The 26,821-nt window shown below is 43.7% G+C and overlaps 1 protein-coding gene across 3 annotated transcripts in view; it reads left to right on the forward strand.

Moving 5' to 3' along the window:
• The window catches only part of LOC139991018 (headcase protein), a 146,914-nt gene that overhangs the window by 5,488 nt on the left and 114,605 nt on the right, over window positions 1–26,821 (forward strand). The window contains exons 1-2 of one of the 3 annotated variants that reach the window (XM_072010778.1): window positions 17,859–17,993; window positions 22,752–22,848. In XM_072010778.1, coding sequence (XP_071866879.1) covers window positions 17,992–17,993; window positions 22,752–22,848 — 99 coding nt within the window. In that variant the 5' untranslated portion in view covers window positions 17,859–17,991. Of the gene's footprint in view, window positions 1–17,858; window positions 17,994–19,130; window positions 19,352–22,751; window positions 22,849–26,821 lie in introns of those variants that run through there. The other 2 variants (XM_072010777.1, XM_072010776.1) reach the window with 2 other exon arrangements.

Genomic DNA, 26,821 nt, shown 5'->3' on the forward strand with positions numbered 1-26,821 from the left:
TACACAAGAAGCGAGTCTGAAATTCGTGCATCGTTGGATCCAGGCGTCCCATCGCCTTTATCGTGATCGAACCAAGAAACAGGCAGGCGACTATCTCCTTTTTCGTTTCGAACGCGCCGATGCGAATCGCACTGGCAGATATTTCGCAGTTCGTGGTTCACGCGCAGTGAAATGCGCCGGCCGACTCGCGGCTCTTCCTCTCCTTTCTCTCTCTCTTTGCTTTCTCACCTGTACACGTACACGTAAGATGGAAATACGCAGAGTGTTTTAAAAAATTGGATGAAACTTCGGAAGCGTTGTAATAGAGGGGGGGAGAAATTGTTATGTTAAGCGCGTAGAACATCTAAATCGAGTCTGCCGGAAGAGAAAGAAAGACCGCTGCGTATTCCTCAAGTTTGATACGAACATTTTGAAACACCCTGTATATGTACACGTGTCGAACAAGAGATACGAGCTGGTATTGGTTACCATTGGGGGTAATGCGACGAGGATGGTAAAGCGACGGAGGAAGAGAGGAACGGCATAGGATGGTTGAAGAAAGAAGGAGCGAGGGGAAGAAAGAGAGGAGAGAGAGAGAGAGTGCTCGTAGCCTTGACCGTGGCCACCTCCTCAGGGCCAGCCAGCGAAGAGAGGAGCTTGACGCTCTAACAGCCTCCAAGGCCAACTGCATGGAATCACGCCACCGCGATGTATTTAAACGGGCCGAACGCCGGGAATGTTGTTAAAAAGTCCCCCTTCGTAGCTCTTCGGGTTCTTCCATCCTCGGAAGATGGGCACCGCGAGCTTAATCTTCTGGAACTGTATCCCTCGTCTTCTTATTTTCCATCCTCCGCAACTTTCGTGAATTTCTTTTCCTGGGAATTTAAAAATCTCGCAACTTTATTTCGTTGCATCGTTTCTTTCGATTGCGTCAGACTAAACCAAAGTACACGATCATTCACGTTCGTTTCGAAAAGTCTCCGCCCATCGACTTTTGCGACTTTTCCGCGTATATTTCAAACGTCGAAGATATCGAGCGTCTCCGCAGCTATAACGAAAACTGTATTTTGTTAATTTTTGATGTTGCAATTTCGCTCGCAACTAGCCAATCGTCGTAACTACCAAACCGACCAATTTTAAATGATTCGCTATCGTAAATTTGTCAATGGTTGCATAGGAAAAACATCGATTAAAACCATCGATATTGTATGATTCGTAATCTCGAATGTAATATCGAATTGCGAATTACGCATGCTTCTCTATCGCAAAGAACACTACCGAAGCAAGGAACTATTCCACCGTGTTGTAATGTTTTATGCTTCGATTAAAAGGAACAACTTCGAGCGATCCATTATCTCGAACGCATCATCGAATTGCAAATTGCGAATGGTTCTCCAGTGTAAAGAAAACGCACGAGCGGAAGAAGGGGTGTGTTCGGAGCTCTCTCGTTGATATTTCGTCGACATTTTTCCAGGGAGGCGATTCGAATTTATGCCGGTCGTGATTCTTTTTTCATCCAGACTGCTTCGCGATCACCCTCGCGTTATGCCACGCATATAGAGACATTTTGGCGCCGCAACGCGACCTATAAATCCCGCTCTCGCTGAAGTGCGACGAGCCAAGGGGTTTGTTCCTCCCCCGTCGCGTTACTCGCGTTTTAAGCAAAAATAAATAACGACAGTAGAGAGAGGTGGTTGGTAGTGTTATACACCCGTCTCCACGATCGCTCGTTTCTCTCTTCCGTTCGAATTCGTTCTTCCTACGCGATTTTCATCCCCTCTTCGTCTCCTCGTTCCATCCTTTGTATCGAATAATTCGTACGAGGGGTGGAAACTCGTGGATCCTTATTTTGCACGCGTTTTACGATCTCATTAGGCTGTTCGTAAGAGGCTGAATACGATATACATATATGTATATGTATATATATGTAGACGTATCAAAGCATTCGTCGACGCAGAACTTTGATGCTTTACTGCCGCCTACGAATTATCGCTTTGAGGGATCGACCACGGTATACCTCGCTTCAAAGGGACTTGGCGAACAAGAGTGGATCGCTGGGGAAACTGCGTAACGGTAAATAAGGGATGCACGAGCTAATGGGAATCAATCTTCAATTTCGAGATCGCGGGTGTTAGCCTAATGGTAATTAAAAACTAGCGGAGATCGAACGCAAGATCCATTCGTCTTTCTACAAATTCCTCGTCGGTTGATCGAATCAGGCTGCTGTCCCATTAAATTTCATGCTTTCGAAGGATACCAATTCGGGATTCGGATATCCCGATTGTTCGATGTAGATTTACGGTTAGGACACCCGGAAAGAGAATGGCACTCAGCGGGAAGAAGAATCATTGAATTTTTGGCGATGCGGTAAAATTCCATGCGCGCTTTCTAGTTTAATTCGCAGTTGAGGGGCAATATCGTCCATGGGGGAGGCAACGTTTTCGAGTGGAATTTCTCAAATTCTTTCGAGCATTTCGTTTACTCGACGAGAAAACACGCTCGTTCGTATAATTCGGCGACTCGGAGGTCGGAGAGAGGAATTTTGCTTCGCATAAACTCGAGGGGGGCACCTGTGAATTCTTCGTTTCGTTTCGCGATCTAAAGTTGCACGATTCCTCGAGATCGACGCGTGCGTGTAAGCTTACCAGATAGCGATAACGTGTACACTACTACTACCTGGACGGGAAGCTCGAGTTCGCGGCTGCGTCAGGTAAATGGAAATCGCGAAGACGAAAGGGTTAAAGCGTTTGGAACTACGTACACCGGCCTACGAAAGTATTAGAACACTCGTTCGTTTCTATCGTATACGTGGTATAAAATATTTTGAAATTTCACTGACGCTTTAATGGCGTGACAAATATTTTCATACCGATTAATTATTAGGTCCGAGTATATTAAATTTCGTCTCATTTCGTAATACTTTTACACGATTACAAAAATTTGATAATACGAAATATAGAATTTTATACAAAAGCAATTCACTGGAAAAGGACGCTGCGACCAAGTGTACTCTTTGCATTCACTAAATTATGCGTTACAAAGATACGAAAATTCGTTCAAATCACGAGTAGTTTATCACAAACCTGTTAAGACGAAGTGACAAACGTTGGTTAGACTGCAAATGGTCGATCGAGACTATACAATTTTTACGTTTTGGGGTACGTAACACGCACGATTCGGGCGAATCTCAGGGCGAAAAGCGAGAACGAGCGAAACATCTCGCCCCGTCGTCTTTAAGATATCCTTGGGGCGGTTCGTCGGCCCGAAGGGTCGGGGTTCAGGGTCAATCCCCGAACTCGTCCTTCCTATCCCGGATCCCTTTTCTTTCGGCTTATTTCCACTATTACTTCGCGATTCCACGTAATGACCGTTTTCCACCGCAGAACCACGCGACAGAAACGCTTCCGCTCGGTGAGCAGCACGCGACGATCCCCTCCGACGATGAATAATTGCTTCTACTCCTAGTACAGACATAAGCAACTACCTTGATGTTCGAGTACATGATTACCTGGCACATCTCGTGAGCATCGACATTAATTATTCCTTAAATATTCATAGTTGTTTATCTACCACTTAAACACGACCACGTGTACCACTTATCGTAACCAGGAATTGAATTTCGCGGATAAAAAAGCTGTTTTAAATCTTGTTCCCAGCGCTTAAGATACACAACGTGTCTCAAATAATTAAGGATTTGGTACGGATAAGATCGGTGAACATTTTGAAACGAAGTAGGTATTAATAATTAATGATTCTGTCGATCGATAAGATTATTTTTGCCTCACAGCTTTTACAGCAATGATTCCAAGTAAGTGGCTTAAGCCGATAAAATTCAAACGTTTGACGGAAGTTAAATGATCGCTTTATTTGCAATTATCTTTTAATATAGCAACCAAAATGAATGTTTTGCTGGGGCAACGAAAGTGTATCATTCCAGTACTACTAACGAAGCTTTAAACCGCGTCTATGCTTATGTATTATTTTCTGTAATCATGTCCAAAGTATAATTACAAAGTTTGGCTGTACAGTCAGGCCTGGCACACCGTATATAATATATACATATATGCATACACGATGGCAACAACCCTGACATTTCAACTCGATTATTATGCAGTCGCAATCGAACGGGGTCGTATCGGTTACGAGTTATTCATTTCGTAATTGTTCGATTCGATTTACAAAGCGGTGGTACAGAGGAGCGAAAGGAGAGAGAGAGAGAGAGAGAGAGAGGAAAGAGGGACCGAGGTTAATCGAGTCGTCGATAACTGAAAATAGAATTTTTACGGATCGACTGTTATCGGAAATTTCACCGCTCGTCCACCAAACAACCGACGCTGTTTGTTTTTCCATTTAATACGGTTTTTTTTTCCACCGCCTAGCCATCGCGTGTACTCGTTCGTGGAATAAGAACAGTACTTGTATCCCATTTCGCACGCCAACGTATATAAATTGCCGTTCATACGTATTTGGACATTCCCAAATTATTGCACATATATAAAATATCCGTTCGTTATTTGTAATTCCGTTGCCCTGCGAGCTAAGAATGATTTCCTGTTATTCCTTGTAATCGTAGTAGTTAACCTAATTGTATAAAATATACTGTCAAAATAAAACTCGTTAATCTAATTTTGGTCTCTGATTTTATCTCGGACAAGCGTATAGAGTTAGCGACGAGCTTATTTCAATTAAATCGTACGGCAGGAGGTTAGTATTAAGTGGCGTAAATTAAGCGGTCGAAACGTGACAAATAATTGAAGAAGATGAAAATTGATTCTGAAAAGACACTCGAGTTAAAACACTGTAAGCAATGTTTAAAGTTAGCGTTTTAAAGCAATTGAAACGCGTGTACTCCACGATGTAGTTTATATAGATTTTACGAAGTGTCAGCTATTCGTTGCAGATAAATGTGTAACGCGAATGATGCAGTCTCTCTCAGTTTCGGTTTAATAGAGCATTTGATATCTCGGTTATGGCAAAAGAGCACGGCATTAACGATAGAGAAACGTTACTCTCTCGTAAAATCGAATTTTATATGCGATATATAATATAAATATCAGCCTTTTCGTACAATTCCATTAGATGGCTAAATACTTATGGACGGTGATAATGTACAGTCTACCCTCGCTACGAAGAGAAACGTATGCGTTTCGAAAGGGGCGCCGACGTTAATACGTAGCTTCGCTTCTCGTTGGCAATTATCGTACGATTAAATACGATCATGCGAGTATAATTTGAAAGCCAGCGGCTACAATTTACCTCGTTACGCGTTTGCATTCTGTTCTCGAACGGTCTCGTGCAATTAACGAATAATACCGAGCCTATACTTCGGGGGACGATAAAAGAGCCGAAAACGAAGCTAACAGAAAGAATCAAAATCTCGTAAACGTTGGTTTTCTTGCTTCTTAATTGTAATCGTGACATTTACTGGCCATAAGACCACGATTTACGCGTTCCTTCTTACGGAATAGAATGAGAATTCGAAATAATTGTTCCATAAAAATTTGTTCTCGTTTAGTGATTTTTTTTTTTGGTAAATTGGAGTGAGATGCCATCGAAGTTCGTACGATCGATACCTTCTAATTGTACAACAGGAAATTTTTTCAAACGTACTGTTAGTGTAACTTCATTGAAATAAATTACCCCTTTCTGCGTGTATTTAACTTTCGTCGTTCTCCTTGTTTCTCTTTTTCTTCCTCGGTCGTTGTAAAATATTTCAAATAAAATCAACGAGATGCTTCGTATCGAATGCCAAAGCCAAACATCTATATATCATTATATGTATATTATATTATATTATATGTATAGTTATATAAACTTAATAAGAACAGCAGGGTTAAAGAAAACTCTCCCTATATTCTCTACTTTTTCTACGCTCCATTATGCCTCTATTCTTCTACGTTGATGCGTAATTTCAACGCGCCTAGTTAAGGCTGACGGTTTTTCTCGAACGAAACGCGCGGTTATATCGTCGCGGTGAGCGGGAAAGTTTATAAAGGGATTAAACTTTATTATATCAGGCTGCTCAGCAGGGTTACCGTGAACTTCAAATTTTCACCCCCGAGTTCACCTCTGATTCCCTGGTGTTGCTCTTCGTTCATGGTATATCGCGGTTAATAATAACAGGGCGACTTTATTATCGGCGCATTTTTAACCAGTCAATTTAGCCAACTTCTTTTTCCCCTCTCCTTTTCTCGGAACAGAAAAAGGAGGAGAAAGTATACAGGTTCGCGAAATGTATTCGCACGCACGTTGGTACCTTTTATGAATACGTTCTATGTGTTGTACGAAACATTTTCACGTATCGTTAGCGTTGTAACGGGACAGGTTTGTCACGATCGTATCGGTAAATTTTGAAAGAAATTTGAAAATGCATTCTGCGAGACCATCTTCAGTAGCAATTATAATATACGCGTGATAACTATTCACGCGGTATACTAGTTTTTCGTTAAACGTTGCAACAAATGTCTTGTAATTTTTATATACATTTTCGCAATGGTTTAATAAATTTTGTCAATATAACGACGGTAGACGCGCGTTATCAGGATGCTAATGAAACGACAAAATCTTTTTATATAACAACGCACAGATTAGGACGTAAAAGATTTCCATGACAAGTGTTCACATACTTTCACGAACCAGGCTATGTACACGAAGATTACGAGTTTAACGGCGAAACACTCGTATGATTCATCGAGTAATCAGCGCGTGGTACGGTTAGGTGTTTAAAAATAAATGGATCGCAGCCGATATCGAGCGTGTTAAAATTAACCGTGCGAAATCCAAGTTCGGCACTGGGAACGCGAATTGTTTCGATTAACGCGATCGTGGTAATAAAGAAACTTAATTCGGAACTTTCATTACCAAAGGGACCAAGAGAAACAAGGTTCGTAACCAGTGGTCTGTTTCTCGTTTCGCTCTTTTCGAAGGAACTCGCGCAACGCGAATGCGGTCGAGTGCAGACGCATTCGTAACGAGGTGTTTGTCAAATTTATGCAAATGAGATTCGAATCGCATAAAGCCGGTATAAAACAACGTGCCTTCCCGAACGTTATTAACATTCATGAACGCCGAAACTCGCTCTTTCTTCTCGCTTCTTTCTTCCTTTTCCCCCCTTTCCTCGCTGTCTAATTTCCATCGAACGAACGAAATATCGTTCCATCGCGTTTTTCCACTCTTTTCTTTTACATATTTTTTCTTCTCGTCGGGATTCAACGGAAATTTCAACGGCGACAAATTACGACAGATCGACTCTGTCGCGGCAACGCGATAAATACGGGTCGAACCTACGGCTGTTTCGACGTTCACGATACGCAACCGAGTGTTTTATTGCAAAAATGTTTATCTGGCCGACACGAAATGTTACGAGGGAACCGGTCGAACCGGTTCCATTGCCGACCACTTTCGGGAATCGGAAACAAATGTCGACCGATATAGAAATCTGGCCGATAATAAGTTTCGCCCGGTCCGAGAACCGGCTGTCTGGCCCATGGGAAACGGTTTACCTAGTCGGATTTGCGATTCACGTGAATGATTATAAAACCACCGAAACGAGTCTCCTTTGACGTTTAATATCTGATCCATCGGAATTTGTAATGCTCGCGATAAAGCGAAATACCAAGCGACTTAATGGCTTATCGCCGTTATGTAGTATGTTCTTATCGTTCCTTTTAATATATTCGCTGCTTCTTAAATTACGACTATTCCATTCTCCAATTGCGTTTCTTCCCTATAAATGACTTTATTATAAATAGTAACGGCACGTTCACGAAAGGGTAGGAAGGTGAACTTAATTGTCGAAATCTATGAAAACCAAAATAATGAGAAGTAAAAGAAATAGTAACGAGAATAAGACGCGTTTATAAAGATATAAATTTCAAAATATGATGTCGCGAGAAATGACCGTACTCTACAAATAATAATAAAAGTAATAGAAAGATCAGTGAAAAAGGAATTTAATTATACGTAATTAACGAGATTATTGTAACGTCGAGTATCTGATTTTTTTACAAAGTAAGATTGCAAACGAGATAATAATTTTCAAGCGTTTCAACGATTTTTTAATCGCTAACAGTTTCACATAATTTTTGCGTAAGTGGCCTTATACTTACGAAGAGGAATCTACCGACGTATATATTCGTCAAGAATAGGTGGTCGGAGAATCTGACGGAGGATTTGGTAAATTGACGTGTGATCCCGAGGGGGCTTGTCGGGGTCACGAAGCGTTTTTCCTTTAAATTCTACCGCTCGGCGAGTCCATCTCTTTCTGAACGTATTCATACGTGCAGACGGAGATCCAACTATTGCATTAGCGTTCATAGAGACGGCGAGACGAGTCTAGGAATATTCTAACAGCGTCAGAAGCGAACAATGTCAAGCGTATAAATGTATAATGCGGCCGTCTACCATGGATAACAAGAGCTCTGCCGGGTAGCCGTGACAGTGAGCAGCGAGATTTAATTCGAAAAGCCCATCAAAGATTTCGCGAATAATTCTCTCCCGGTTCCCCTTATCCGCTGCCATGTTAATTAAACCTCCATTAACTTTTTGCGGCATATTAAGAATCGTATTAAAAATCCGTTCGGACGTGAACGTGATTTTTCCATTGTAAGAAAGAAAGGACCGTTCTCCCGTAGGGAACCGCTTTTCAGTGACGCACAGTCTTCGCAGAATCTCGATGTGTACTCTCGTCCATAAATATAGTAACGTAGGATTATTCGAGTCACCTAAACTTGGCTATTTTAAAATTCAATCTTGAACTTGGAAGCGAGGGAAACTGGAAGAAGTTTGCTCGGAACCTGAATAGTGAAATTGTTTATAGCATGCGTAGAATAATAAAATGTCAGCGATGAATATAGAAAGTGAAAATAGCATTGGGAAGACGCGACGGATATAGACAAGAAGAGAATACTATTATATGAAATTGACGACATAGTTGTTACGATCATCGTATCACGTGTGCGAATATTTCAAACGAGACGATAATTCCGAAGGGTTTGTTTCAATTTTCTTAAGCGTCTCGATACTTACGAACGGAGGAGTAGGTTTCTTCTATTCTTTGGACGTCGACTCGCTGCTACATTTCTCTTTCTCTGCGAATTGTCAACTTTTTCCTCGACCAAACGACCGAGGGAAGGACAAGGCACGATAGAATAGGAAAGAAAACGGATAAAAGGGAAAAAAGGAATAGCATTTGCAGCTACTTGCGCAGGAACAAAGACCGTTCACTCGTGCTTTATGTATACCTTGGAGGTGCACTGCGAATCCATATTTACGCGAACCCGCTGTCTTTCGTTTCCTACGTTGCTCGCCTTTCCACGCTTTTCCGAGCTTCCTCGCGTCTTTTTCTCTCTTTTGCGTTCGCCAAGGTTAGAAGCTAGCTCGGCCAAAGAAAACAAAAAGAATCGAGAAGATGGAGAGAATTTTTTTCGCTCTCCTTCGCTTATTTCTTTAACAGCATCGTGTGCTGTATATCGCGCGTAGTCAAGTGTAAATTATTACGGGCCTGAGGGTGGTTTACTGCTAATTGGTTTGTTAACGTCGTGTTTACCTCTCTCGAGACGCCGATTTTTCTTCCTTTCCTCGTCCTGTTCCTTCCTTCGAGTTAAGAGGAGAATTGGCCTCTATTGCGAGTGAATAGCTACCCGAGCTTCTTTTTCGTGCTCATTTCTCGAAACATCAAACGACTAAAAGATGGTCGATTTACTGGAAAACAGCTCAGCCGGCTATTTTTCTCGATTCTAATTTACCGGTTATTATTACTTTTGACCTTCTTTCGTTGCTTCTTCGAGAACAAGAAAATAAAGATACGATGGAACTTTGGACTACGCGATCTCGATCAACGTGGATTTCTCTCTTGAAAAGTTTCAAATCGCTTTATTCGCTTCGTCTTCCTATAGAAACACAGTAACGAGACGCGTACATATGCATAGCGTGCAAAATAGAATTTTCAATCAGCAACACCGATATCGTACTCGAGTCTGCGAGAAGTTCAAAAATTGCGCACGGACTTTGGAACACGTAGTTGATTAGTATCGTAAATTTCCACGTTATTTAAGGGTATGATGCGATACTCGCTTAAATTCCAATAGAACAGTTTCGATTAAATTCGACTGATGTAGCTAGTCTTCTGTCTATTTAACGGAGACTCAAACGCGAAAGAGAAACGAGGAGAACAACAGCAAGGTTAATGGAGCAGCGCTGTGTTTCCTGGGAACGAATCGTGGACGGTAGGGATCGTTCGAATTATATACCTGGAACAATGACGCCAGCCGGTGTATCTCGACTTTAAATACAAAATTCGTTTCGACTTACGTAACACGATTATGCGAGAATTCGCAAAACGTACACGCGAACCATTACGAAACCGATTGGTCTGGACGACTGGATGGCGCCGCAGTGGATTTCGAATGGGTTAACCCGTTCGCAACTTTGTGGGTCGCACCGCTAGAAGGAATTTTTTAATTAGAGACGACGGACGAAGTTTGCTTGCACCGTAGTGCGAGAGTCTCGTAATAGTCCATGCCCTTTCGACGAATTACACCGAGCAAGCTGGAATCCTCACGACGCGTATTTTTTTCTTTTCTTTTTTCGTTCCGCACTGCTTTCTTCCAGTCGTTTCTAATTTTCCCCCCGCTTTTTCGACCATTCTTGGGACAGAAACTATCGTAGGAATCTACAAAATCCAAAAAGATTCTCGACTAAGAGTATTTGTCGGTAGATAATTAACTTCTAGACGGTTGAAGTAGGATTCGGGAATTGCAAGCATTTCTGTTATTATCCTCGAAGATTCTTACCCGAGCGTAGATAATAGAGAGACTTAGATCGGATCATCGTCGTACAGTAAAAGGAGAAACGTTTATCAGAAATTAATCTCGACTGATCTTTTCGTTACTACGAGAACGTAACGAAAATTCTCGTTATTTAAAAGTACGTAGGTAGATTGCGTAGGTAAGAAGATCGTAAAGAAACTTCAAATACCGCGATAATTTTTTATTCTATTTTCACGTTACAAAATTATCGTCGACGATAATATGATCGACGCGTAATAAGGTTCCACGCGTATACCAGAAATCGAAAGCATTTTAGGAATTTACAGAATCCAAAAAGATTCTCGGCAAAGACCACTCGCAGGTAGGTGATCCATAGACTCCATAGACCGTCGAACCAAATCTAGGAATCGTTTCTATCTTTATCTGCAAAGATTCTCCGACTCGTCCAAAAGTAGATAACCGAAAGGAGAAGACTCGCCTAGCAGGATATGAAATCCAGCTCTTAACCAACTGGTTGCTCGCGGAGACTTCCTTTAAACGAGCGAATACTGTAAAGCGGAGCCGCGCCAGGGAATAAGTTTGAAGCCATTTTCTGAAACTCTGGCCGTGGTTTCGCGTTCTCTCCGGTCGTTTGAACGTGTCAGACGCGTAATCTGGAGATTCGTCGCGCGTATAACTGCGTACGAGCAAACTCGGAGCGGATTAACCAGTGGACGAGTATTCGCGTAATCCTCTCGACCCTTAGATTCGTTCGGACCGTTATCACAACGGGGATAAGTCCCTGTACAAGGAGAGCCTTATATCTGGTCCTTACGGTTCTTCCGTGACACACGGTCGGACTCCATTTCGGTTTATTGGACGTTGGGATCCGTGTCAACCTCGTCCGTGGCGTTCTCCGTGTGCTCGTATTGTACCCGTGTCGCTTCTCAGTTTCTCTTTCGGTCGAACGTGACCGTGGACCGAGTTTTAGAAACCAGTTTCATCGTTTCTCGAACACGGTAACACCTCCTTTGGTCGCTTGGGACCTACTCGCGTGCATAAACCACGGATCGTTATCGCGAGAGGTTGGAAGAAACGAGCAGCCTTCCTTGGAGCAGCGAGTGCACGCTCGCGAATCGCTTAATTTCTGGTAATCAACGCGCCTGTCTTTTCTCTTTTCTGCCGATGACAAACGACGATGAGAACTTTGAATTTTCTTCTCGCTACGCGACAAAGGATCTTACCTGAAAGTTACAATTATCTAGATTGTTAAACTAGATTGTTGTTTGGCGCTAGACTTTTATACTTTCTGTATAATTATATTAATAGAATTCGTAGTACTCGTAATACATAACAAAGACAATGAAATAATATCTTTCCTATATATTTCTGTATCTGTTTGCTAGCTCGGTTTTAATATCAAAGGACGAGAGGTTTGTACAGACGGATATAAACATTTTGGGAAGCGTATCGAGAAGACGTAGGGTATATAAACTAAAGGGAGGAATCGAGCAAACAGAGGTACGTCTCCTTCGGGATAATTATTTGTAAACTCGCCATTATATTCCCCGAAATACTTGTGTTTTCCCGACAGTGCTTTCCTCTCCCGAGGCGTGTTTGTCCTGACGGGTGTATCGACGCAAAAACCTCGTCGTCGTTGCAGTCTCTGGAGGTAAATAAACGTTCTATTGCGATTATCGACTGGTTCTCCCATGAACGCACGGTGGCTCGGTTTACTTTGCTTTACCCTCTCGATTTGGCCGGTTCCTGGCATCGGTGACAAGTCACTCGAGTTGCACAAAGCGTGTAACGATTCGGACGACGCGATGCCTGTGTCGTTGTCCCCCTTTTGCTCCGCTCTGCTCTTCTCTGTTCCGCTTCCGAGAGGGCGACTCCTGAATCTGACACGTAAAATCGCACGCTTTCAAGCTACACAGCCCCCGTTGCTCCATGTCGGTAGCGACATAGTGTCAAAGGCAGCTCGCGACAAAGGGTGTGCAGCGTGGACAGGACTCGACGAAACGCTCGCCGAGGAAGACCTTTTCGTCCCTTTCTACGACGACTCGCGAAAGTAATCGGACATTCCCCGTTGAAAATTTTAATGAGCATATTACGTGCGTTATATGGACGTTTTTGCAATTCAATCGGTACTTTAACGACGAACGACAATCGCGATTACGTCGGTAAAACCCGAGACGAATACAAAAATATACGCTTGATACACGTAGATTGCGTTAACGAAACGTGGATTAAACGTAGCAGGTATTAAAAATTCTTGTAAGATACTTGTGAACGCTCGTCGAGCTTCGAAAACCTATGGAAACTTCCGAGACTTTTATATTTATCAAAACTTTCACGATAACCAAACACGCGTAACGTAATACAAAGGCCAAAAGTTTTCTACGCTTCGAGCCATGTTTCAAACGATTCGAATCTTTCGTCAGCTATCCGGATTCGAAAGGACTCGAAGCGTTTCGGATCCCATGACTAATTGTATGGTAATTTCGATCGAAGCGTCCAACTACTAATTAAAGGCCAAGGCAGAAAAAGAAAATAAAGGTAAACGGATTGGGAAGGTGCAGAGAAGGAGAGAAAGAAAAGGTTGCTCGATTGCGCGAACGATTTCATAAAACGACGACAAGCCGCGAAAACAACTCACCGCTATAAATGATAAGGATCTAGCATAATATTAGCCGAGCAAACAAATTTCGATCGGCTGAATCAAACACGTTGGCTTTTAAACGCGACACGCTCTCGCGGTTCTATTTTAAATCCGAGGGAACGATAGATGACTTTCTACGAGCTACGCGATTAAATCACAGCAGAATACAGCAGTATTATGGCGTGAACTGGTTAGTGGAATTTTGCTACGTTAATCCTTTGCACTCGGAATGCAAGTTACGCTGTCACGATTCTTTACGTTCCATACGACATTTCATAAAAATTTCTTTCGCCATTTCCAACGAAATCTTTTTCTCGCGCGTTTAAACGCAAAAGATCGACGATGGTAACTAATAATAATAATAATAATAATTAGAAAATAGACGTCTTGTTAAAACATTCGTCTCGAATCAACCAGATTTTCCCGAAGCTTCCGAAAAATTGAAGGATAATTCTCTTTTCAAACAAGAGTTCGTCCTTCCACGAACCGACCAGATTATACCACAGCTACAACTTAAGGAAGCGATCGAGTGCGAACGATCCTAAACAACTAGGAAAACTCCAGCGGGAGGCGTCGAACTTTTAGTTTACTCTACGACAAAACTACTCTGACTCGTCCTAACGTCCAAATTATTATCCCGTGTTCTCTTCTGCGAAAGAATTGTGCCCAGCTTAGTATCATTCGTGTATTCAGGTTCCATGGCGAACCCTTCTCCCTCTATCGGACCAAGTATCCGTGTCCAGTGGAAAAGCCGAAGGATATTTCTCGGCAAGAGTGACCGTTTGTGTATCGAGGGAGAAACGCGTGTCTGTAAATATGTACACTGTGTACACTCCGAATCGAGGATAGCTACAGTGATTCACGAAAGTATCCGTGCACGTATAGAAAATTTCTACGCGTATTATACAGAGCACTCTGAAATTTCATTAATACTACGACGAGACACGATAATTGCGACCATCTCGGTACGTCACCGATCGTTCTTCCCCTGTAGTCTTCGAATACAATAGCCTGCAAATAATTTTTATAGCCGTCGTACAACTCGCGCGATGAAGCGAACTCGAGAAGATCAGGATCGTGGATTCGGTGCACGTATCAGTGACCGGTGTCGGCCCACGATTCTTCTCTCCCACATCGACAGTCGTGAAAGTTAGTTTTTTTTCTTTGCTCGCGCCTCTCCATTCCGCATACTTACATATGTATGTCTTCCTATTAATAGGAAGCCTCAAACCGACCGGAAGAACCGGTCTTCGCGATTCCTCCGTGTATCTTACCCATTCTTGTAGCGACTCCTCCGAATGCTCCACTCTCGTCCACTCTTCTGTTATCCGACTATTCGATGCACGTATACAGAGATTAAAACGCATAGTTTTCTGTTTGAAAGCTTGACCTAATCAGCGATCCATCTACCTGCCTTTCAGCTATGAAGCTGATGCGGCGAAAATGGCCTGTAAAGAACTAGTTAAACGCATCTCTTTCTGGTCTTGCGTAAACAGGCAATCTCGCTTGTTCTTCCGTCGACGATCTTTCTCGTAGATGAGCTTCGTGAATCTATCTGATTACGTTATTAAATCGAGAATACAACTCGTGCCTTTCGTTTTTTACGGCCCGACAGTTTTATCAGAATCCTCCCCTTTAATCGATCTAGGGGACAAACGTGTACTTTTCCAGCCACCTGGTAATTTGAAAAATATTTCTCGCTGTATCAAAGCATCGTACGGTGTAAAAAAAAGTTGAAATTGAAAAAGATTCGATTACGCGTAGGAAACCGCTATGAACATCGATAGTTTGGTGTGATATACAGAGCAGAGGGTCAGGGTCTCGTTTCCAGTCTAGTGGAAATTATCGATCGATATTTTCTGGCCACGCGGGCCAACAAACGCTTTCCACCGTTCACACGGTACAGAAGCGAAAGAGTTTTCTGTATACGGATGTGTTATGAAAAGCTGGTAAAAGCATCTCAGGACAATCCGGACGATGGTTCATTGTGTCCGAGTTCCTTCTTGAGAATGGACTTTCCATTATCGTCGTTCGACTCATTAGCGCACACCTGCGAGTTGCTTTGGAAGAATTCGAAGCCGTTGGTTACTCACCTCTGCCCATCTTAACTGTCTAAAGAGAGTGAGTGCGGTGCTCGGAGGAAATTGCAGCTGGCAGCTGCTTCACAGCCTCCTTAGTAAGATCCTCACGTCCTTCGTAAGTAATTCGTGAAGCGAATCCCGCCGGTCTCGTCCTCCTAGCTAGCTAAGCGAAGACGTCGTGACTGCTGAACTTTTCAGGATTATTCTGTTTTGCAACTTTGCGACAACCTGTCGATCGAAGCAATACGTTGCAGCTCGTACGCATTTTCGTTCAGTCCGTTGATCGCTTTGGTCGACCACTGCTCAGAGTCAGAAACTTTCGGAGTAACGATTTTCACGATTATCCGAAGAACGACAAAGTCGTTGCGCGAACCATAGACGAGGTAATACGTGAAATACTTTGATACTTTGGTATTAAAAGTTACGTTGTTTCTTATTCTGCCTGTCTTTCCAACTTTCACTCATCCGGTACTATAGATGTACCGGTTCGTTCTAAGTTTAACAGATTCGTCGATAGAAATTCGCCGTGACGCTGTTCTGTATGTGAAAATACATTGCCTCGACCTTATTGACGTAGAAGCATTATCAGGCTGTAGAGGCCGATAATACTTGTACGATAATCGGTGCTATCTGACAGTACACAGCTCGGTACCTAATGCAAACTCGTGACATTGTCGTGATGCGCGTTTCAGCGTGATTCCTCTTTCGCCCATCGCGCGTGTTGCGTCAGAGATACGCGTGTCGGGGGTCGTGTCACGCGCGAACACCAACCATCGTTATCCGCCGTCATCGACGTCAGTTTCGTATCATTCTACGTAATATGAACCCTGCGAGTGCTCGCTAAAATTATCAAAACTCGTAGCCTTCTTCGAAACGGATCAAACTGTTTATAAAATTTCAATATATTTTATATAACGCGTACGATATGGGACAAACATACGATAAGATAAGCGGAGAAATATTTTCGTGAGTCAATGTATTGGAATATGTTATTCTATTTATAGCTACAATAAGTAAACTAATCGTCGCAAGCATCTCAAATTGCTCTCACCACGTTCTGTCCTCGCTTGTGCAACGTACCGTTGTAAACACTTAACAGTTAAATACGCGACACGATGAAGAACGACGAGAAGAAAGAACGAAAAAGAGCGGAGCAACGAGATACTGTCATTGAGAATAGGAACGGAACGACATCTGAGTCAGGAGACTCTTCTTATCGCTTGTGTTTAACTGCGCAAAAATGCTCCAAGTGAAAAACATCGTTATTACTTCGGTCAGCATAGTCGGTTCTCGTTCTCTTCTCCGCAACAACACGAACAACGCTTCTACGCTTTTTTTCTTCTTCTTTCTCCGCCACCATTTTCATCCGACCCCTTTTTGTAGAACCGAGTCTGCGTATGAAACTATACCTGTGTAAACAAGTCGTTTATCGACTATAAATACGAACGAGTCGAACGTGTGTACGCAGGTGTCTCGTGGGTCACGCGTGCCCCAACCAGGAGTAGCTAGCAGGCTGTCGCGTGTTTCTTCAGCGCGAAAATGACGTTGGCTGCTGTTGACTCGCGGCCGATTCTTCGTTCTCTATGATATACCGTGGTCGTAAATTTAAGGTATTACGAAGCGATAGCCATTGATGTTGCCGCGTTTAGACGCGCGATATACGTACGTGTTCTGTACGAGCGCGTATAATTTTGGCATGTGAATGTTATCCGCGTATATTTATAGATATTTTAATTTCAAATTTTTGTCCTACTATCGGTCCCCCATATCTTATAGAAGAAACAGAAAGAAACAATTTCGAGTTGACGCTTCCTGGCTCCCTGCTGTTTTTGAATCCATCGTTCTCGTTCTTCGAAAACCAGCTTCTTATTGACTTTAGAACCGTGCCACGTCGTTTCTACTTGATATACCGTATTTTCGATGATTCCATTTATCCTTCTAAACGACCATTATTTCGAGAAACTTAATTAAAAGTCAAGGTTATGATGGTTTGACACTTTCCGTCCTGGCAATTTGCATATGCTGGTATACGGTGGCACACTGTGACGTCCTTTTTGTGCGAAACGCAACAGTGGGTCGAATTTTGGACGAGAACTGCCGGCGCCGAAAGCGACGCGATAGGCAAATAGACTGATTAAAATTCCAAGGATGTGCTCGCTTGGCCTTCAAAAGCTTAACAAGCTGCGGCCCGGATGCGCGTAACGCTCACGACCTTGCAATGGCCGCACCGGGTTCGCAAATCACTTTGCAAGACGCGTACGCGTCCTTGGTTCGTTCCACCACTCGTACCGTGCCACCTGGTCACGTTGAATTTCAGATCCCCCCATCTTCGTGAGAAAACATTTTCTACGTTCAACTTCACGCCTGTTATCGAAGATTGCTTCGGTACTCCGAGAGTTCCTAGATACGCGTTCCTCGAGATGCTCATTTCGAGACTGTCGTTTGACTCGCGAGGAACGTAATATTCAGTGACACGGTGCATGTGAACGTTATACGTCGTCAGGCGTCGAAAGCTAAAGCGATGTAATTGCGATTTTTAATACACTGTGTAATTTATTTAAAGAAATGAAAGATAGATGTAGCTCAAGTATGATAAATTAAAATTTCACAAAATTGTATATAGCGCGTAGAATCGGGAAGGAGGGAACGAACGCCTGGGAAACCAACGAATTTTATTTTATCGAATTTTTCCCGAGGAATGCTTGGCACGTTTCGAAGAACCGGAGTGTAATTGTAATTAACCGACTAATCGTCGTCCACGGGATAAATTACGAGAAAATATTCGGTTTGATAAACCCCGTGGTCCATCCGTGCACGCAATACCATCAGAGTTCTATGCTCGTCGTGTAAGTTTGTAAGACGTCGTCTCGACGCCCGGCGTCATTCATACGCCGGCTTTGGAACGAATCATCGATTACGAAACACTTCCTAGAAATACAAACCTCGATTACGACGGACCGATCCGTGCGTTCGTGCCGGACGTATTATCGTATGGTGTCGAATTGCAAAAACTGATTCACTCGCAAATACTGCCGTAACCGTGGCTCGTGTTACGAGATCGTCGAGGAGATGGTGTCAATGGAGAAGGGTTGTCCACTCTAGACTTTCCACATACCAGGTCAACGAAAGAAACCAGCACAGATCGTTTTGCACTACGGTTGACCCAATGAAACGTATCCAACCATGTTATTTTAGTTACACGTATTTGCATTTTTTAACGAATCTCGAGCTTGTCGTTGAAAAATTCTCCGCTATTTCTAACGGATCGCAGGTGGTCGTGAATCTGGCACGAGATCTACGATTACAAATTAAACCGATCGTACGGATTTTTTTTTTTCTACTTTGTTTTATTACGCATACACGATAAACGTGTATATGGATACAAGACAGGGTTGTTCGATTCCAGTTAAATCTTGGAGAAGGCAAAAGTTTCCAATCGTACAACGAACGTTCCAAATTTCCACATTGTCGAAGAATGTGGCGTATATGGCGCGCAACGTCATGGAACTTTTTCTAATCATCTCGCGACCGTAGAATCTGCATATTCGTGGCGACGAGGATTGCTAATTGGTCGATTACAATTTCAAATGGCCGTGTTTAATCGTACCGACGACTTGTCTATAAATAAATATCTCTTCGGCTCGATTTTCCTGTCCGCTAGAGGCGGCTATTTAAAGAAACTGGTGTTGTTTTAAAAGCCGAGATACGTCGACGCATATCGGTAACGACGGAGCGGTTTTTCACGTTCGAAGAACAATGCGTGAGCGTTTGACGAAACACAGTGGCGTGCACAATCCGAAGGAATTCGAGATAAGACAGTTTCCTTTCCAGGTCGCCCATCAATTCGGAAGTGACGCGCGCGGCCTACTGACAGGCTCAAGGTTAGATAATAATTTTTTTTCCGACCAAGAGAAACACGATGTCGCTTCTGTCCCAGCCGTTTTCACGATAATACGCACGACCTAGCTTCGAAAACCGGTTTCTTTAGTGGAATAAATCGAACCACGGGACAACCCTTTTTTTTTTTTTTAGTCATCGTCACGTACGCACGTCGCTGCATCGTGGTCTTTTAATGGCTCGCAAGTATAGTTTTGTTTTTTTTTTTAAATTCTCCCAGTTAGAATAGAGAGGAGGCCGATTCTCTTTTTACGTGGATTATGTTTCACCGATGGCAATTAAAGAGAAAGTAACGGAGAGACTGTCGACGAGCACGGGCATCGCGATTTTGTTGCAATCGCTGAAATGGCGGTCTATGCTAATGGAGCTTTGGGATTCTAGACATATCGTGCACATGATTTAGAAAGATTAAAAAGATAAGGAGGTGGTTCAATCTTTCACCGATTCCAGCAAATCTACGAAGACTAATTTGAAATAAATCGAACTGAACTTTTTACCAACGCCATGCGTATACGCGTCTATTTCGCTATTCTTCTTTATAAACCTTTAAATTGCTTCCGAATTTTAACGACATCGCAAAAAATTTCGTGTAACGCGCGTAATATATTTGAAAAGGTTTGCCAAGTTTTCTCTTGTTACACGCGTTCAAATACTTTCGCGCGCCATAGATACAATGCTATTCGAATGCTGACGCTTTCGAAGGCAGAAACTGCGCGTTTTTCCATCTCTCGCCGGCTTAATGCTCGACTCTCGTTGCCCAGTTTCGAACCGATGTACCGCCGGTAATCGCGTTGATGCGATTTCACGGGGAATCGTCACGCGACGACGGTATTCGTGTCCCGACGAAATAACGACTTTATCGATTCTCCTTTCTCGCGGAGGTTGCGTAACCCGTGCTGTGCGTTAGTCATCGAACGACGAACACACACGATCGGCGGCGAGACGAGTAACGTGTAAGTGGCAGTGATTGAAAATAACCGGTCGCTTTGGTCGGTTCTAGCATCGTGTAAATTAACGACGCACAGAGATACCACGGCCCCCTATATTCGTACGACGCCGGTGCAAGCTCGGTCTTTCGCGATCGAACGTAAATATCGATTTTCGAGCAACGATTACGCGGCTTCGTTACGCTCTGCTTGTATGCAAATGCACCAGCACCGAGTACGATCCTTTTTTGGAGCGACGAATTCGACGAGCCTCGTTCTCTCGTCCTTTCGAACGTTCCGGTTACTTCGTTCGATTAACGACACTCTAAATTTAAAGCTGCTAAAGTTCGCGATAAAATGTATGAAATATTGAAAGTATACGCTATGATATTTAGCATGCGAAATAAACGTTTATCGAGGAAGATCGGTAAAAACGTACTTACGTTGTGGTTTCTCCCGCGACCTTCGTGTGCAACGATGTAATAAATCGTGTGTTTCCAAGGTCACAACTTTATTTAATTGCAACAATATATCCAAGCGTAACGAAAATTCCTCTCGTAATTCCGCTCCCCTTTTTCTGAATTAATCGCGAAAACGATCGGACGATCTCGACTATCCGTCGATCGAGTATCTTTGCCATTCCAAGGAGAGAATGTATTTCTTCCTCTACGTTCTTCCACGATTCGCGAATTCGGTCAATGCACGAACAACAACGCTCGAAGAAGCTAAAAAGAATGCACCGACTGTCGTCGCGTTGCATAATACAGTTGTGTAGGATGTTTGTTTTTTTCTACGCATCTGCGGTATGCACGATACATGCGACGATAGCGCGCAATATTTTCGCGACCCCGAGTTGACATTGCCGAAAGTTACGAATACGGGCGACGATAGAGGATGGACTCGTTGGAGTGGAGGCCAAGGTTAAGGTCGGCCCCCACCGTACACAATGCCAGTCGTTCATCCGGCTCTCTTGCCTGCCGACTCTCTGCCTACCGTTCTGTTGCGCGCCTGTTTCGTTTGCTCGCGTCTTCCTGCTGTTGTTCTGACGTAACTTCCGTCCACAGGCGCGATCTCCACGGTCATCGCCACGATTTTTTCGCATCCGCTCTACGAGCCTGTATTTTTCCATAGGCGTGTGTGTGTCACGTGCTAATCGTTGAGAAGTTGAACCAATCGATTCTGTAACGATCTGGCAATTATTCTTTTTAAATTTCCCCTAAGATTTATCGTGTTTTCGATGTCTTAATAAATAAATGTTACAAAAGTTGGAAAAATAGTGGAATAGCACCTCGATTTTACGAACATCAAGTTGGACGAAAATTCTTCCGGTTTATCCGGTTCGCGGTTCTAAATATCGTATGGAGACAACAAAATCGATAAAATTTGCAAAAAGCGAAGTGAATCCCAGCCGACTTTCGAGAACCGCGTGTATCAAGTTTAGACGTCGCGAAACGCAATAAAAATATTCTTATTAACGTATCTCTGACCGCGATATGCATCGAGATCCAACAACGTAGAACGTAAACGAACCGGAGGCAGATAGAACGGTACACGCATATCGCTACAACGATATTCTAGTCTGGGAACTTTGCGCAGTTTCCTCAGCATCGATTTCCTCTTCGAAGTAACAAAACATGCTCTAGCAGGCAGCGTACTCGTTTCATCGTGGAATCTAGTCGACAGAAGTTACCTGTCGTTGGGATAGACGTCAGTCGCAGGCGCTCGCAGAATCAGACATCAGGGTCAGCCGAGTGTGAAACGCAGATACGTGCCCTGCCCTGTTCCAACGACGCGCGTTCGTCGCGTCGCCTCCAACCGAATCCTCGTCTACCACCGTCGAATTCCACGTCCCTTCCGACGTTGTAGACATTATCTAGCCGAGAGCAATTTCGAGAATTCAGTTTCCCTTCTGCGAGATTTCAAAGTTTTACGCGTCGATCGAGGGCGGAGGTACGTGCGCTTCGCGTTCGTCCGGCGGCAAATTCTTCCATTCGGCTGGGTTTATATTCCGCGACTTTTTTCCCTTTCTGGCGTATGAGCCGGGGAAGGTAGGCACACGCGTAACCACGTGTATTCCCTGGCTGGCACGCACGCGAAACTCAACGACGAGTGGTAGAACGCAGGCTGCGTATCTTCGGCGAGCTCGTTTTCATCGGCTTGCGAGGATAAACGTACGAGTTCAAAAAGCGACCCTCCCGTTACGCGACACGCCGAGGGTTATCAAGCGAAGGGAGGAACGAAATTATTACGTATCGTGAAACGCAGGATCCCCGATTTTTTCCGCTGTATCTTTTTTTAACCCCAAAAATTTCGTCGAACAACACAGCGTATAGGAAACGTGTATTAGATACGATCGTAATATTTATGCAATTTATAGTCGTTGTAATTGTTAGAAATAATATATAATCGTTAAAGAGAAAGTATGAAGCACAATATGTATTTCTATGTTCCGTTGCAGGCAAAGTTGCGGTGCGAATGGAATCTTCTCCCGTCGACTGGATTTCAGCGCCTTCAACAGCCTGCCACGCACTAAACTCAACTCCTATCACATTAAGGTAAAGGAACAACTAATATCGCATCGCGTTATTTAAATTAATATCTCGCGTATCGTACACTTTGTCGTATCGTATTCGAGACTCGATGTCACGCTGTACGCGTTAACCACGACCGGGGAAAGTTTGAAATAGTAACCTCGCTAGAGCTGCGGGAAAAGCGAAGAGGAGCTATACGGGATTCCTTAAAGCGGAAGGTACGCGATAGAGCAAGGTCACGGTGACTACCGGCAGATCCTCTTGCTTTAAGTCCGTCTAAGAAATTCTTCGCTTCCATTCTTCCTCCTTTTACTCTCCTATACGGTAGATACAAGAAGCATTCGTACGCCGTTGTATTTATTGTACGCGTTTGTATATCGATTAACTGCAAGTACGCGAAATTTGTCGTATCTTTTAATACATACACGCATGATACATAAATTACGAAAACTTGACGCTATCGTATCCTTTCGTTTCCATTTAACACGTAGTATATCTATATTAATCAGACAGTTATCTCAACCCTGTTACACCAACGATATCGCTTTCCGATAATTTGATGATCGATCGCTGAAATTTCAACTTTCTCAATTCTTCGTCGTACGTTCGTTTCGTTATTGTAAAGAAAAAAAAGCTGTTCTACGTTCAGTTTTGTCCATCCGTGACTCAGAATTTTTATTTTTAAGAAATTTTTCGAGAAACGTATCGCGCTGGAACACACAATCCTTAAACGTAGCTGCTGAGAACGCCATGCGCTCCGCGTACGAGTTCCACCCCGAGATCTCGTCGAAATAATCTCTCACGCGAGGTCCGTTTCGCTTTTCGTCTGCGTTCACCCTATAACGAATCCTCTGACTTGCCGGACTACGCCGTAACACTGTCGTCCTACCCCAAATACGAGGCAAAATCAATACCATTTCCCACGCGGTGGTTCGTGCACTTACACCCCCTGTTCGTGTGCGATGCACGTTCACGTGACTCGTTATTACACCGGAATCTCGATTCCATCGCATTCAGCCGTGTATGCACACACGCGAATATTATACATATATATTTCAGAGGGAGAGCCTGTCGAAGCTCTACGTCTGGCGTTTAATCGTCCCTCTGGCGACGAGACGCGTACGCGTTGCGGTAGGTCGATCGATGAAGAAGATACGGGCCTGTATGATACGGCATCGTACGTTTCGCGCGATCGTGCAGAGAATTTTTTGACGATTTTCCGAGTAGACCGTGGATATTTATGAGTGTATAGAAAATTTTATGGGAATGCACGGGATATCCAAAATTATGCGTTGCATTTTTGAAGTTCGTATTTTAAATTCCGGCGATCTGTGCCGATGCTACGCACGTTTGCGCATTTTTGGAAAATTTCAAGGAAAAATGTATCGAATATGCGCGATGTTCGAGGCTGTGCAAATTATCTAGAATTCGTTTTATTAGTTCAATGCGCAGAAATACATCTGCTCTTAGATTCGAAATCTTTCGTTTGAAATTTAAGGTCGTAGAACGATCGTAATGCGATTAAATCGACGGTTCGTTGATTCTCGAAAAAAGGAGGAAACGATACTTTTTTAAATTCCGATAATTTGTAACTAAAGCGCGAGCGTTTACGCGCATGGGAAATTTAAAGGTGCAACGAAAGGGAACAATATGCTTTCATTTCCGCAACGATTTCGGTGGCGTGACACCGGTGGTTCGTCGTTCGCATTTCCGTTTGCGCATTTGCCACGCACGCGGTGGCGATGAATCGATGGATTACAAATTGATTAAACGACATGGTTACACAGTGGTATAAATTCGCCCGGTAACAAGCGATTATACATCGACGAATCGATAGGGCTGGGCGAATGAAATTAATATGTACGAGGAAAGTCAATTTAGTAATCGTCGAGTGCGTGATTTATGTAGCAGAAAAACAGCTCGATCCAAAGATACTTTACTCTCGTCGGACCACCCTGTATTATACGTGTCCGTGTAATAGCCCCGTATGTAATAGCCAGTCTGAAAGCGTGTTGTTGCACCTTCGTTTCGACTTTCAAATTACCCACCATTTCGAGCGCCGACTGGCACGAGTTGAAAAAAGAGAATAACTAGTAAAATAGCCGGCGTGTCTTCCCCTCTGAACTCCGCTAAATGGCGGTGAAACGTTCCGAAACGAGCAACCATAACCAAGTATACAGTGGCTCGCAAAATTATCTACTCGAACTGTAAACAATCGTCGTACAAAATTTACAGTAGATATTAAAATATCATTGCTATTCTTAACGGGTAACTTAGATTTATATGCCGATGATTCGATAAACGGGTAGAAGATATTACTTTCAGTTAGCGATTCGTCGTAAGCGTTGGAATACTTTTGCGAGCCACTGTACGCGTACAGAAGTAGCCACCCTCTCGCATTTTCATTGCCAGGACCAGTGCACGGTCGGTCCACGAGGGTTACCGCCGAAAAACATCGGCGAGGGTTAATTTGCGACTTACATAGCCGGTCGTTAGCATCCTGAGCGCGAATTCTACGATATTGTTAGCTCGCGGACTGCGCTCGTGTTTCGTGAAATACGCACGGGCATAACAGAATGGGGAAGGCAGCGTGCGCTCTTTTCACGTCTGGCTCTCTCGCATAACCTTTCATCGCGAAGCTTCGTTTCAGCTCTCCAGGAAGATAGCCCATAAAAGGGGCGGCCTGCCTGTTCGCCTTTCCTTCGTCCACGGTGCTCCGGGCGTTATTTATTCCTTTTGCAAACGCAGAAAAGGCGCATGCTTTATTAGAAGCAACAATGAACGCAACATGGTGCAACGCGAGTTTACGGCGCGGATTCCTTTCGTTCGAGCCGCGCGAGACGAATCACGCGAGGGATTTTCCAACATCCGCGCGAAAAAGTCGCGTTTCCGTGTTTCAAGGTTCGCGGGAAATAAAAAGCCAGCCAGTTTCTCTTGCCGAGAGCTCTGCCATCGTTCCGCGACCTATTGCGCAATAATAAGCCCCTTTCGTCGGTTGCTTTCGAGCGCTATCGCTCGCTTTTCTCTCTTTCGATGTTCGCTTCGTTGATCGTTGGACAGAGATTCGAATAGGCGAGGAACGATCGATGTTTTGCAGCGGATACACGGCTTTGCATATGCAGTAACTGTAGGTGGATCGAAGAGGAACCGACCCTGCAAACTGCACGGCTCACCCTCTGTTTGAGGTCCTCCCATGGCAACGCATCACCCAACAACGCGCGCTTAGGGATAGTCTTCGATCGAAATATTTAACGCTGCATGTTTGAGATGAATTGGTTCGTTGCACAACAGAGCACGTCCGCACGTAGCCGTAATAACCAGGGAGCGTTATGAACGCTATGCCACTGCTGCGTTGCTAGGTGTATCTCGAAGCTAATACGTAGAATAATTTCGATTCTTGTAAACGGATAATTCGTCGGTATACGGTGTCAAAGTTGTGTTGCAACTAATCAACCACGATTTTGTAATAGCCGAAGATGCTTCATTGATTCGGAACTACGGTATAGAGCCACGTGCAAGAAATACGACAGGGACAACAAGTAGCAGCGAAATATTTCCAAACGCAGTGTCGTATTTGCAACGAATCTACCGTAAAAGACCAAATTTTTCCAACGATTCGAAATATTTTCAGCCACGCTTGATAGTCGGGATTCGTGGAATCCACCCTCTAGTATATTCGTCAGTATCGGGGGTTGATCAGAACACAGCCCTTTGCTATCGAACTGCAGAATGCAAGGTTTGCCTTTTGAGCGTTGAATACCAATATGGTGGAGGCGGCACTGGCGCACCCTTTGCCCCGCGGTCACGTCGCTTTTAAAATCAGGGATTGCTGGCGTGAATTGGAAATCACGACAGGACCGTTTCTATGTGTATTTCTCCTGTTCCTCCCTTTTGTATTATAACGATCCGTGTCCAGGTTTCAACCTCCACACTCCTACAGAGCTTCTAGATAATTTGAGTTCTCTATATTATCGATCTATCCAAATATACCACAAAA

The sequence above is a fragment of the Bombus fervidus genome, chromosome 9 (assembly GCF_041682495.2).
Source record: "Bombus fervidus isolate BK054 chromosome 9, iyBomFerv1, whole genome shotgun sequence".
NCBI classification, from domain to species: domain Eukaryota; kingdom Metazoa; phylum Arthropoda; class Insecta; order Hymenoptera; family Apidae; genus Bombus; species Bombus fervidus.